This window comes from Chrysemys picta, chromosome 1, assembly GCF_011386835.1.
Source record: "Chrysemys picta bellii isolate R12L10 chromosome 1, ASM1138683v2, whole genome shotgun sequence".
Classification (NCBI taxonomy): domain Eukaryota; kingdom Metazoa; phylum Chordata; order Testudines; family Emydidae; genus Chrysemys; species Chrysemys picta.
The window spans coordinates 51,151,278-51,163,559 of record NC_088791.1 but is presented as its reverse complement, the minus strand read 5'-3'; the positions used below and the strand labels follow the sequence as shown (position 1 = coordinate 51,163,559).

Here is a 12,282-nt window from a genome sequence, read left to right as displayed (position 1 = left end):
AGGAAAGTATTCCCTGAACACCCTTTTATACCCTGGACCCCTAAGTAGGCCCAGGAAGAGATGGAAGACGGGGTCTGTAGGGAGGAAAAACAAACTTTGACATGGTAGTCCCTTATTTCTCCCTACTTTTTGCATGGGGTCAGGGAGAACAGGGGGCAGGGCAGCAATCTATGGAGTGGCAGTGTTTTCCAAATATGGAAGTAGTCACTAAAGTGTTTTTTTTTTTTAAGGTGGTCAGCACAGAAATGTGCAGCCTTTCAGTGATGAGGATGCATCAATTGAGACTATGAGCCACTGCAGTGGCTTCAGTGACCCTGCTAGCTTCACTGAAGAAGGTATGTTTTTGATTTTGATCTATGCATCTTGTGAAAGAATTTCTTTAGAAACAAAATTGATGTTTCTGACACATGCCTCTTATCTAATCTTCAGTCACAAACAGTGCAGTAATCTTTCAAATAACCAAAAAATTGGGGTTCTCAGGGCATTACTGACCCCCATTTTATAGCTATTTTAAGAGGTACCATTAAAGTATTTACAGATAAATGTACAACATGTTCCATAAGACTTTTAAACCTCCTGTGGTTTCTTTATTCTGAGTATACTATGCTAATTTCTAAAGCAAAGTTTAGATTTAATCAGAAATTGATAATGCCTTTATTCAGATATAACTTTTACCACCTGTCTCAGGAACAATAAGAGGACCTAAGACATCAGCCCTCATTCATTCATGACAGCTGCTTCATGCTGAAATCTATATGTACAAACAACTCAGTCAGAATTGATTGGCTACTAAAACCAAATACCTTTCCATAGTGTCAATCGGCTATAACCAGGTCCCTCTCCTGGGTGTCATTCTACTCCTGTAATATCCCACACTTGTTGCTAAGGTCCCTGTTACCTGAAAAAAGGTGGATATTGTTGTGATATTTAAATACAGTAATCCACTTCTCATACTATACATGTCTAATTATCTAAACATGAACGTTGTGATGTGCATTAGGATTAAATTATCTTGTATACATTAGGACCTGAAGTTGATGAAGAAGCAACCCAAGAAGACTTCGAGTACAAGTTAAAGGGATTCATTGACCTTACCTTGGACAAGAGGTATAGGGTGTTTGGTGATGCTTAAGTGCATTGTTTCCAATCTTCGCTTGACTTCTCTAATACAAATTAGTGATGTGTTGCTGCCCCATAGAAACTTAACCTATCTTTCTGTTGCATAGTTGCTAAAATCACAGTTTAGCAATCCATACTGGGGGCTTGATTCTCCTCTCCTATGAATCCGGAATAGTTTCCCTGGAGTCAGTGGTGTTTGATGTAAACTAGAGAAGTAGGCCTGGCTTTCTTTTTTACTAATACAAATTTAAAATGCTTGTGTACTGTCAGATCAGGTGCGCTGTTCAAGTAAATTGGTCTTGCAAAATTGCTTGCCTCAGAAAAGCAACTTAATTGCACACAATGTCAACATGATAAAGGATGGGTGAGTTTTTCTGGGCGGGTAAGCTACCATTAGTTTTGCAGTGCTGCATTAAGCATATGCCACAGCCTTCAACCAAAGTTTTTACCCCTGTGCATTCTAGCTGAGGAAAGAGGTGAAGGAAAATAAACCAAGCTGTAAATGAGGAGTTGGTCTGCCCAGAAGATTTGTTCAACAACTGTGCTAAATGTTTCTACTTAATTCATAGGACTTCTGTAGATTTTGACAGCACCAGGTAGATGTGTAATGTACACTGCTTTAAAAGTGTACTAAAGCAAAGCCTTCAGCTTTAGCTTACATGAAGAGGTATTTGTATCAATCTATATTCCTCCCAACAGTGCGAAGACAAGACAAGCAGCTCTTGAAGGTCTTAAAAATGCTCTGACTTCTAAAATACTATATGAATTTATCCTGGAAAGGAGAATGACTTTAACTGATAGCATTGAACGCTGCATAAAGAAAGGTAATAAATGCTTGTACGCTACTGGAAGGTAATGGAACTATAGGATAGGGACTGATTTGTCATACCACTATAGTGTTAACTGATGAGATGAGACTTCTTAGTATTTTACAGAAAATTTTAGTTAATCACATACATTTGTTAGCTAAGCTTCTCTTGTCCTAAGTTAGATATTAGTGAGCATTTATTGCTCTTTGATCATTGAGCTACAAAATTATGTTGGCTTTTGCTTCCTTCCTGTTGGCTGGAATTAGTGACAACCTAGTACCAGTTCCAGTGCTGTTTTCTTCATTCAGGTTTTGTTTAAGATACAGCATGCTTCATTGCTGGATCTCCCTTTACGAACCTCTAAACAAATGTGTGATTCAGTGCAGGATAAAATCCGCAGGTGATCACTCAATGTATTTCCTTATTCTGTAGGTAAGAGTGATGAACAGTCCGCAGCGGCAAGGCTGGCATGTCTTCTCTGTGTGCAGTTGGGGTCGGGAATTGAAAGTGAAGAGATCCTTAAGACCCTTGGACCAGTTCTCAAGAAGATAATCTGTGATGGAACAGCTAGTATCCAGGCTAGACAGGCTGTAAGTATAAAACGTACTGGGCTATAGAAGAGAGGTAGTACAACAGTTTAAAGCTTTGGTACTTTGCTCTTTCCTTTGCTGCCAAAATACAGACTACTTCACAGATGTGTTAATGCAAGCCTATAATTTAATTCTTGCACTAATGTACACAGGTGTTGGGCTGCCAGAAGCCTTCAGTGATGGCATGAGATTTGAGAATTGGTGTTTGTTTCACTCATTGGCTTGAAAGAGCTACATGTTGATTTTCACTTCAATTTCTGCACTTATCATTCTTTTCAGTACCAAAGCATTTTTTGTCAGTCATGGAGAGCCATGTTCTGTGGAAATTGGGACATCATGTAAAGTATCTTGGTTCCTTTGTGCTTTTGTGCTTTTTCCATCACGAAACTCTGCTTACATTTTATGTGACTAGGCATTGGTCAGTCAGTTCTTCCTTCAGTTTGGACTGTTAATAGGTCTGTTCTGGACTACATTATCAATATGACTCCTACCATGAATTAGGTGTGAGACAGTGCATGGTCCTTTCACTTCTAGAATTCCTATTGTATTGCCTGTCTACTAGGATTATTTTAAATGTTTCCTGAAACAGTATACAGAGTCCACAAATATTTATGCAAGTTGTAAAACTTGTGGGATATAAGTATAATTATACCTAGCAGAAAAGGGTGTAAAATTGCATGCCCTCCTCAAGTCAAGGATCCCTTTTTGGTAAGGATGGTAGCCTCAAACCCAAGTACAGAGAATCCACCTGTGCCTCCGTTCCTGCACCTACCAAACTATTAACTAAAAGCCCCTTCAAAGCAGTAGCCATGGCTGCTAATGATACTGGATATTTCTGTAACTTTAATGTCTTGAGTTTGTTGAGCTAGTCCCATCTAACTCTTGCATCCACTTTTGTACAACTGGTTTGCCTGTTTTGTTGTTGTCGTCAAGTAGTGTCAAAACAAAAGTTTCTAGCTTGACTATGGTTGCAACAAAGCACAACTGAAACACTGCTTTAAAAGTAAAGCAGCCCTAGTATTTAATACAGATGTTTAGGAAGAGCTTGAATTGCCTTTGGGTGTTAGAAAATGATACCCACAAGAAACTGGAAAAATATACCACATTGAGCTGGTGAGACTACACATAGAGTAGACCCTTAAAATGCCGTTTATCAGAATTCTGGAAAATCCTTCCTCCAGCAGTGAGTAGACCCCAGCCATCCCTTTTATTTCATTGTGAAACTTGTAGTTCATAGTAGTGAGCTTTTACTTGCTCTTCTAATTTAGCTAATCAGGTGAAAGGCAGGCTATATACAGCTCTTGTAACTGGCAATGTATCTCTCTTTGTTTAGAGGTACATACATCCTCAGAAGTGCAAATACTTATGCAGAGCAGCATATGTTGTAAAGCGGGCCAGATATAGCTATGAAGCGAAAAATATGAGGGAAGAGTTCATTGTGAGTTCATTCTGTTTAAGGAATCGTTCCATGGGCACTCCACATAGAACTTATTTATACTAGCAGTTGGAGTAACAAAGACCAGAGTTTAAAATTTTGGAATCTTGTCAGGTCTGGTAGAATCAACATAAACTAGGAAATACTGACTTGTTTTACTTCTCTTCCATGTCTAGAGTGCAACCTGCTTGGGAGTTTGCTGTTTCATAGTCACTGATGATATTACTGTAAGGATAAACACTTAACCCTTTATATCAAGTTTTACACAAATTTTAATAATTGAATTTAGCCATTTACACTGCTTTTTTTTTTTAAACCAGGAACTGTATTCAACTATGGAGTGTCTGGAAAACATATTCACAAAATGGTATCAGAGAGAGAGCGACACTAATGGTATTTCTAGCACCCACAACACAGTGCTTCACATCAGTGCACTTTTAGCATGGACTCTGTTGCTGACCATCTGCCCAGTGAGCGAAGTGAAGAAAAAACTTGAGATGTATGTTCCTTTCCTGGAAGGCAACTTCTACAATGAACTGTTATTTTGCTTAATGTTGCTTTATTGTAAAAATCGCTCTTTACAGATTAATAAAATGTAGCTCATTTTTTCTAGGCACTTACACAAACTTCCAAACCTCTTATCTTGTGATGATGTCAACATGAGAATTGCTGCTGGAGAAACACTAGCTCTTCTGTTTGAACTGGCACGAGAAACGGAAGCTGTAAGTATAATGGATTTAGCTGTAACAGGTTTCTTGCATTGAGATTGTTGCGAACTAGCATAGCATCTTTCACATAGCATCCCTAATTCCAGAGGACCACCTCTTACAATCTAGTTGTATCTGTCTGCGCATTCTGGGTGGGAAAGTTGCATATAAACACTCCACAACTTAAAATAATGAAGAAAAATGTATCTAAACTTAGAAGACACACTAGAGCAGGGATCAGCAACCTTTGGCATGCAGGAAGCAGCCTGGGCCGGACCACCTCTTCCTGCAGCCCCCATTGGCCTGGGATGGTGAACCACGGCCAGTGGGAGCCGTGATTGGCTGAACCTGTGGATGCTGCAGGTAAACAAACCGTCCTGGCCTGCCAGGGGCTTAACCTGATGGGCTGCATGCCAAAGGTTGCTGATCCCTGCACTAGAACTACTCCAATTAAAACAAGCCTCCTTGTGCTAGCCCTCCTATTATCTCCGTGTGATAACTCCAGGGCTGCTGGAATGCTAGTCAATAAAATCTGATACTGACATCTAAATAACACTTTTTAAAAAAAACTGCAAAGAAAAGAAATGTAGATTAGCATCTTGTACCCCAACAAACCATGGTAAAGGGGGCATTTAGTACAGACTCTTACCCTTTTCAGCTTCCCCAAATCTGGCAGTTCCAGGGACTCGCAGAAAGCATTGCTGTGTGCTGTCACAGTTGCAATGAACTCTTGAGTTTAGACAGTATCTTGAGTAGGGGTTTTTCCATTTCCTTATGTTCCCTCAAAGGGGGGTACCCAAGGATGAAGAGATTAGTAAAACATCATTATGGGACTTGCCTGATGCTTTTGAACAATTTCTTGGCATCTGAAAGTAGATTGATGCATTTTGCCAGTTGCAACTTTGGAGGAAGACTTTTAAGGTGTTAATTACATATTTATGTTGTGCTACTGAGGTTGTGATTGGTATATTTTCCTTGTGGTTTACCTTTGCACTGGATGGTTAGATATTTTAAGTAACTTGTAATTTGTCTTTTAATGTTGCCTTATAACAGACTTAATCTGTTTCGTTGCCCTTCGGTGTAATGTGCCTTAACTTCTTAACTGTTTTTTGACAGCAATGAAGAAAATAGTCTCCAGTTATCCATGGGCACAGCTTGGGAGGGCTGCCAGAAGGGCGCCTGGCAAAGCACATCAGCCTTGACCAAGCTAGAACATGGTCTGAGAGGGAAGGGTAACTGTAAATGAGTCAGGATACCAAGCACAGTAACTTCACATGTACCTAAATTGTGCTGCTTTTTGTAGTGCTTCTAAATAGGGGAGGTAGTTGGTTGCAAGATCCTAGCTATGGAAGGCTACTTTGAAAGGGCTTGACAGTGAAAGTGAAGTTATTAGGCCTGGCAAGATGAGTCTAGAGCTTGCAGACACATTGCAAGTGAAGAAAAGAGTTCAAGTGACTGAAATTTTGGTTTGAATGTAGTTGGCTTTGATAAAATAATATAAATATGCATTCTTTAAGATCTTAAAACACTTCCTTTAAGAAAGCAACAGAGGGTCCTGTGGCACCTTTGAGACTAAGTACTTCCTTTAAGAAAAGCACTTCAGTTCATATGCAAGTTACCCCGTTCAGTAGCTTGTATAATAAGCAGAATTTATGACAAAAGGGTTCTCGTAGCCCATCTGATGCTAATCTTATCTACACTACTCCCATTCATGCAAGATTTTTACTACATTCCTTGCTCTTATTTAGCATTCATTCTTTCAAACTACATGCAGTATTCACTCTTAAATTTACCAACTTAATCACAGGATCAGATGACACTAAGTATATTTGTGTGGTGTGGTATATGGAGCAGACTGGGAGGACACTGAAGTAAAATGAGATTAAAAAATTACAACGACAAAGAAGGAAATAGAAACACACAGAAGACAGCTGTTAAATAGAGTAGTGCCTAGGAGCCGCAGTTAAGGTGCAGGGTTCTGTTTTAGGCATAGTTAAAAAATGAACAGCTGGTCCATGCCACAAATAGTTTTACTTTGATAGCATGCTATCATTTGAAAGAGTAATGTAAATAATGTGGAATCGGTAAAAAGACAAAACGATGCACTTGTAGTTGGTTAGGAATTAATCTGGCCTCCATAAACTGTTCGGTTTTAGTCTTAAAATATTAGAAGTCCCCTTTGTAAGCTCTGGGCTCCCTTTCCAAACTTAATTTAACAGTAATAAATGGCATTAAACATCTTAAGTCAACTGTCAGTATCTCCGCAATCACCCCAAAACTTAATTATCCCATGCCAATAAGCATCTCCTCGACTCCAAGTGCCAGAGAACATAACACTACAGCATGTCCAGAGGGTTAACAAATCTAGGCACTAGCAGGCCAAGTGGGGCGTTTGTTCCATAATCCAAGGGCCTCACAAGAGACCTTGTTGGTAGCTGCTTTCATATTGAGGGAGCTCCACATTGAATGCTTCAGTTGACAACTGTACCAGCAGGTGCAAACAGGTCACACTTGGGTAACTGGACCCTGATCACTTAACTTTTTAAGTACAGTTAATATATTTATTTTACCTTATAAATGCCTTGTGATCCCAAATGACAATACTGTGGGAAAAGTTGATGTATTACCACTTAGAGAAAAATTGTGTGAAGACCAGAAACTGAAACATCTCCTTTCGTCTGGCTAGGATTTCTTTTATGAAGACATGGAACTTTTAACACAGAAACTGAGGGCCCTGGCTACAGATGGAAACAAGCACCGTGCCAAAGTAGACAAAAGAAAGCAGCGATCTGTTTTCAGAGATGTCTTGCGAGCAGTAGAGGTACTCTTGATTACTTTGAAAATACTCCTCTGTAAAGTAAAAAGTGGCAAACAATTTATAAAACAGTTGTATGAACACTAGACCATTGAAAAACTTGATTACAATTTTAGATGAATTTTGAACATAAGCTCCAAATAACTTCCATTTTCAGGTTCTTAACTCGTTAAGAATTAAAGCAGGATTAGTGTTAACTACAGCTTTCAAAGGTTCATGGTTAGTAATCTAAAAAGGATCCAAAGGTTAACTAAAAAAAAAATCTCATTTTTAGATTGGAAATACAAACCTGACTTCCATATTGGATATATGATTTTCTATAAAATGGATAAAACATTGCAATATGAATGTTAAGTGCCCCTTTATTCAATATACTGAGTTTTTGCTGTGAGACTTGTCCTTTACTGTCAAACTCTGATTTTTCTGAATTGTTCTAAAATCTATCGGTTCATTAGCAGGATTACTGGCTTGCAGTATAAGCAAGAACCAGCTTGCATTATTCAGCTGTTGTGTGGATTCAGTTTATAATTGCTCCACTCCACGAGCTTAAAGAATTGTCCTTTACAGCACATCTCCATGCTTAGATTAACATTGCTGTAGGGAACACTATGGAATATCATTGCTAAAAGCTCTGGACAGTAACTTTCAGCTCTTCACCAACAAAATGTTCACGAGTCATTAAGCCGCATAAGTTTGACTTTATGTAACAAATCATGAGCTTGCATTTCATTGGTAAGTTAGATGACCCTCGAATCCTTAACTGGGCAAAATCAGGTCAATACCAGCTAAATGGAATATTGTACTTTCAAACAGTCAAAAGTTCTCAGCAGTGAATGTAGCTCTGAGAAAGAAATTAACTCCTAATAGGATGGGATGCTTACACTATGTCAGGAGTAATTGCCAGTTACATAAATACAGAAGAAGGTGACTTGGTCACTAACAGTCCCAAAAATGAATTAGAGAACGTTCTTTACTTAAGGTCTTAGATTGGCACCCATACCTGCATTATCTGAAATTCATACCCATAAGTATGGTTTGCATTAAAATACAGCATTTTAAAGGGGGTTATAAAATTTCCTTTTCAACAGTGTTAAGACCTTGCCTGGATCTTTAAAGATCCACTGAGACCTGACTAATTTACAGATGCAAACCAAGTGAACCAAATCCCATGGACAAAGCCCATATCAAGTGAACATTTCTTTTGATCGTCTACTTACGTATTCATACTTACATCATTGTCCCTTCTAATGTTACCTGTAGCAGCATAAATGGTCTTAAGATTCAGTCCTGCATCAACCTGTCAAGTAAAATCAGCAATTGTACTATACATGCATAGTAGGTTACCTTACAGAATAAATTATTCTTGTCCTTATTTTGTGTAGGATCACTCACTGAAAGGAAAAGTACACTAGTTCTTAACATGCATAAGCTTTCTATATTACTTCTATCTGCATAGGACTTTTTCTAAATCAGGGGTTTTGGTAATGTAGTCTTCATGTTTTGTCTTTGATTTTTGGACAGGAGCGTGACTTCCCTACAGAGACTGTCAAATTTGGACCTGAGCGCATGTATATTGACTGCTGGGTTAAGAAACACACATATGATACCTTCAAGGAGATTCTGGGATCAGGGATGCAATATCATTTGCAGGTGAGCTGTTAATTTCACACAATTTCCTGTCTGGCCACTTGAGTAATTGTTTTCTATAGGAATTTAGCCAGTGATTTGTTAAAGATGTTTACCAATTTAAGAATAAAGCAACATGTCTTTAGAACCAGCTTACCATCGCTATAATTAAAGTTCTTTCTATTTTCATTCAAATTTTGTAAAGAGAAGACTAAGGGTTTTTTACACTGGACCAGATTATCCAGTGTGATCAATCATAAATGGCCAGCTGAAAATGCCCCTTGCAGAAGGGAAATCACTTCTGGTGTGGCGTACACCAGCCCACGCCAGTGTGGGTAATATGGCATCGAGGTCAGGGCGTTGCAGAATCAGTAAGCTGTAGCTGGCTCTCTGACAACTCCTGTGCTGAGCATTGATTGTCTGATGCAAGCAAGAATTGAGCTCTGATTACGTATAATAAAACGATGGTGGGGGACAGTATTTAACAAGTGTAAATTACCTGTATGGACTCAGTGTTATGTAATTTAAATCTCAAGATTAAAGCTGTTACAGTATTCAATATAGAACCTTGGTTATTGATGTGTTAATTTTTTTACTCAGTCCAATGAGTTTCTTCGGAATGTGTTTGAACTTGGACCACCAGTAATGCTTGATGCTGCAACTCTTAAAACAATGAAGATACCCCGTTTTGAAAGGGTATGTTATCACACCTTAACTGTATCACTTGCACTTACCCCGCTATCGTATTCCTTTTGGGAATTAAATAACATTCAAAATCTGAACAGTTGAACTGCTGCCATTTTATAGTCAACCTGCTACAAATGTTTAGTTAAATGAAAAATGGTTGTTTTGGGGTGCTTCACAAACACATTCTGTCCTGGCCCGAGTTTTAGGTTCACTCTTGTGACTGAAGAGCTACTAATGAGAGCTGTATACACTTGGACACCTTTCACATGGGGGTACAGCACCTTCTTCTGTCCCTGGATGGTCCTGATATGTTACACTGGAGTGTGACAGCTGAAGCCTATGGAAAAGCTTCTGACCTCAGACATGAAAGTTGTTTAACTCTCTCCCAGTAAAGCTTGTATAATGGAACTCATGGCAACTAGGAGACCTAGCTGTTCATGAGAAATGGTCCTGACAGAATCTTCAAAACTTCTGTAAAATGACATTGAGAATGCATGTTGTGGTGTGGAGTATAGGATTCGTGCTGGTATGGCTTTAGGGTGATTGGGTAATCCTTGTTTTGGCACTCTCCAACAGTGTGGCCATTCTATATTTATACCTATAAAACTTACTGTACCATTTTATGTATCCAAAACTCACCTACAACAGATTAGGATCCACACCAATTGGATGTGTAGTATAACCTTTCAGAGAGGCAGGAGGAGGGTTTTCTTGACCGTTAATACTAGAATATTAAGAATAGATGTTTTCTAGCCATAGTCAGATTACTCAAATTTATTTAAACACGGTGTTATGGAGCAGTGTTGTCAAACACCCAGCCTGTGGGTCAGATCAATCAAACTTCATGTATTTGTGGTATGCATGATATTCAGAAGTCATGTAAAATACTTCCTAGCTTTGTGGGTTGTGAAGATCACTTTCCCAATATCTACAGTGGAAAACTGATGCAGAGTTTTCCTGAATCTGAAACTAACTTGGTAGGGGAATTAACTCTAACTTTAAAGCTTAAATGACTGATACTGTGAGAATTTGCTGTGCATTGAGGACAGTATGTAGTCCTAAATCATTCCTTGGCCTATGGCCATAGTTAAACATTGAATTTTGTCCTTTTCACAGAATGAGTAACACTTGTTTGGGAGCCCTGAAGAAATAGTCAGATCTGTTAAATGTTAGAAGCCAGACAAGGAGTAAAACTTTCAAAAGCATCAAGTTGCTTTGAGTGAAATTTAGGAACTTAAGGTCCTTTCATTGAGACTTAGACTCCTGAATGCCTGTCATCTTTTCTATTTTGAAAAATTTTAGATCTTATTTCCATATGGTGACACTCAGGCTTATCTAGTGGCAGTTCTCCTTTAATCTGTTTGTTAGATCAGTATGTGCTAAAATCTTGAAACCTATGACCTTCCTTTAACATAAAATTTGTATTCATTTTGTACCACAATTTTGACACAATCTAATGACATTTAAATCATTTAAAATCCTTTACATCCCAATTATGTAAAGAACCTAAACTAGTTTAGGCATAGATATTTCAAACATCTGACTAAATCTTATCTTTCACTTTGTAGCACTTGTACAACTCTGCAGCATTCAAGGCTCGAACAAAGGCTAGAAGCAAATGTCGTGACAAAAGAACAGATGTGGGTGAATTTTTCTAGATCTTCCATGTGGGATCCAAGGTTGAAGACTTTGATAATTTCATAATTTTCTATAAATGTAACTGTTGTAACCTTGAAATTTGAGATTTAATTTATATATCCACATAGCTTAGACTTCATTGCACAGGGATAATATCTAATGTATAGTATCTGTAAATGTTATGCATGTTATAATTGCTTTAGTTGTGTGTAGTGTGTGTGTGTGTGTGTGTATACACATATAGAATTGGTTGATCTAAAATTGGATGGAAATGTAACTTGTAACACTTATGCAGGATCAAAATCACTCATGAATTTGGTAAACATACCAACAATTCAGTTGTTAGATGGTGCTGAAAGCTATATGTATTAAACTGCCAAAATTGTCTGACCCAGCTCATCTTGGATTGGTGTTAATACAGCGATGAAATTACATAGAAGAGCAAGTTATCTTGATAAGAAGAGTAGAGTACCAGGACAAACATGTCTCTGGAACAGCTGCTATTTCTTTGTGTTCAATTATACCCTGTAATTTTAATACTTTTTTAAACTGGCTGATGGACTGACAAATGGCACAAGATATGACCTTACTATACTATACCAGTGCCATGAAGTCCTGCTGTTGGCACTTAAAATGAAGTAGTAAATAACAAACATACTTGACTATATTTAACTTTAAAAGTGGTGACACATTTTACATATGCTTGTATAAGACTGTTCCATCTTTGGAATAAAAATCTTTCTCACTGAAGACTTTTCAGATGTGGTTGTTATACACATTGTCTAAAAGTAAATGAGATCAGATAACTACACACTTAGTTTTTTCATTTTATCCCTAGAAATGACATAGTAGCTAT

General features: G+C 38.1%; 1 protein-coding gene and 1 long non-coding RNA gene across 6 annotated transcripts in view; one reads left to right on the top strand and one right to left on the bottom strand.

Moving 5' to 3' along the window:
* Window positions 1–12,176, top strand: part of IFRD1 (interferon related developmental regulator 1) — a 78,561-nt gene extending 66,385 nt beyond the window's left edge. For all 5 annotated transcript variants that reach the window (XM_065556589.1, XM_065556579.1, XM_065556584.1 and 2 more), the window contains 11 exons: window positions 231–335; window positions 1,026–1,107; window positions 1,819–1,943; window positions 2,361–2,518; window positions 4,130–4,180; window positions 4,274–4,452; window positions 4,567–4,675; window positions 7,347–7,481; window positions 8,997–9,125; window positions 9,702–9,797; window positions 11,357–12,176. In XM_065556589.1, the coding sequence (XP_065412661.1) occupies window positions 231–335; window positions 1,026–1,107; window positions 1,819–1,943; window positions 2,361–2,518; window positions 4,130–4,180; window positions 4,274–4,452; window positions 4,567–4,675; window positions 7,347–7,481; window positions 8,997–9,125; window positions 9,702–9,797; window positions 11,357–11,446 (1,259 nt within the window). In that variant the 3' untranslated portion in view covers window positions 11,447–12,176. The remainder of the gene's footprint in view (window positions 1–230; window positions 336–1,025; window positions 1,108–1,818; window positions 1,944–2,360; window positions 2,519–4,129; window positions 4,181–4,273; window positions 4,453–4,566; window positions 4,676–7,346; window positions 7,482–8,996; window positions 9,126–9,701; window positions 9,798–11,356) is intronic.
* LOC103305745 (uncharacterized) overlaps window positions 4,187–12,282 on the bottom strand; it is a 16,645-nt gene continuing 8,549 nt past the window's right edge. The window contains exons 2-3 of the long non-coding RNA XR_006172181.2: window positions 8,707–8,772; window positions 4,187–7,510 (exon numbers count right to left, since the gene is read on the bottom strand). This is a non-coding gene — a long non-coding RNA (uncharacterized LOC103305745). The remainder of the gene's footprint in view (window positions 7,511–8,706; window positions 8,773–12,282) is intronic.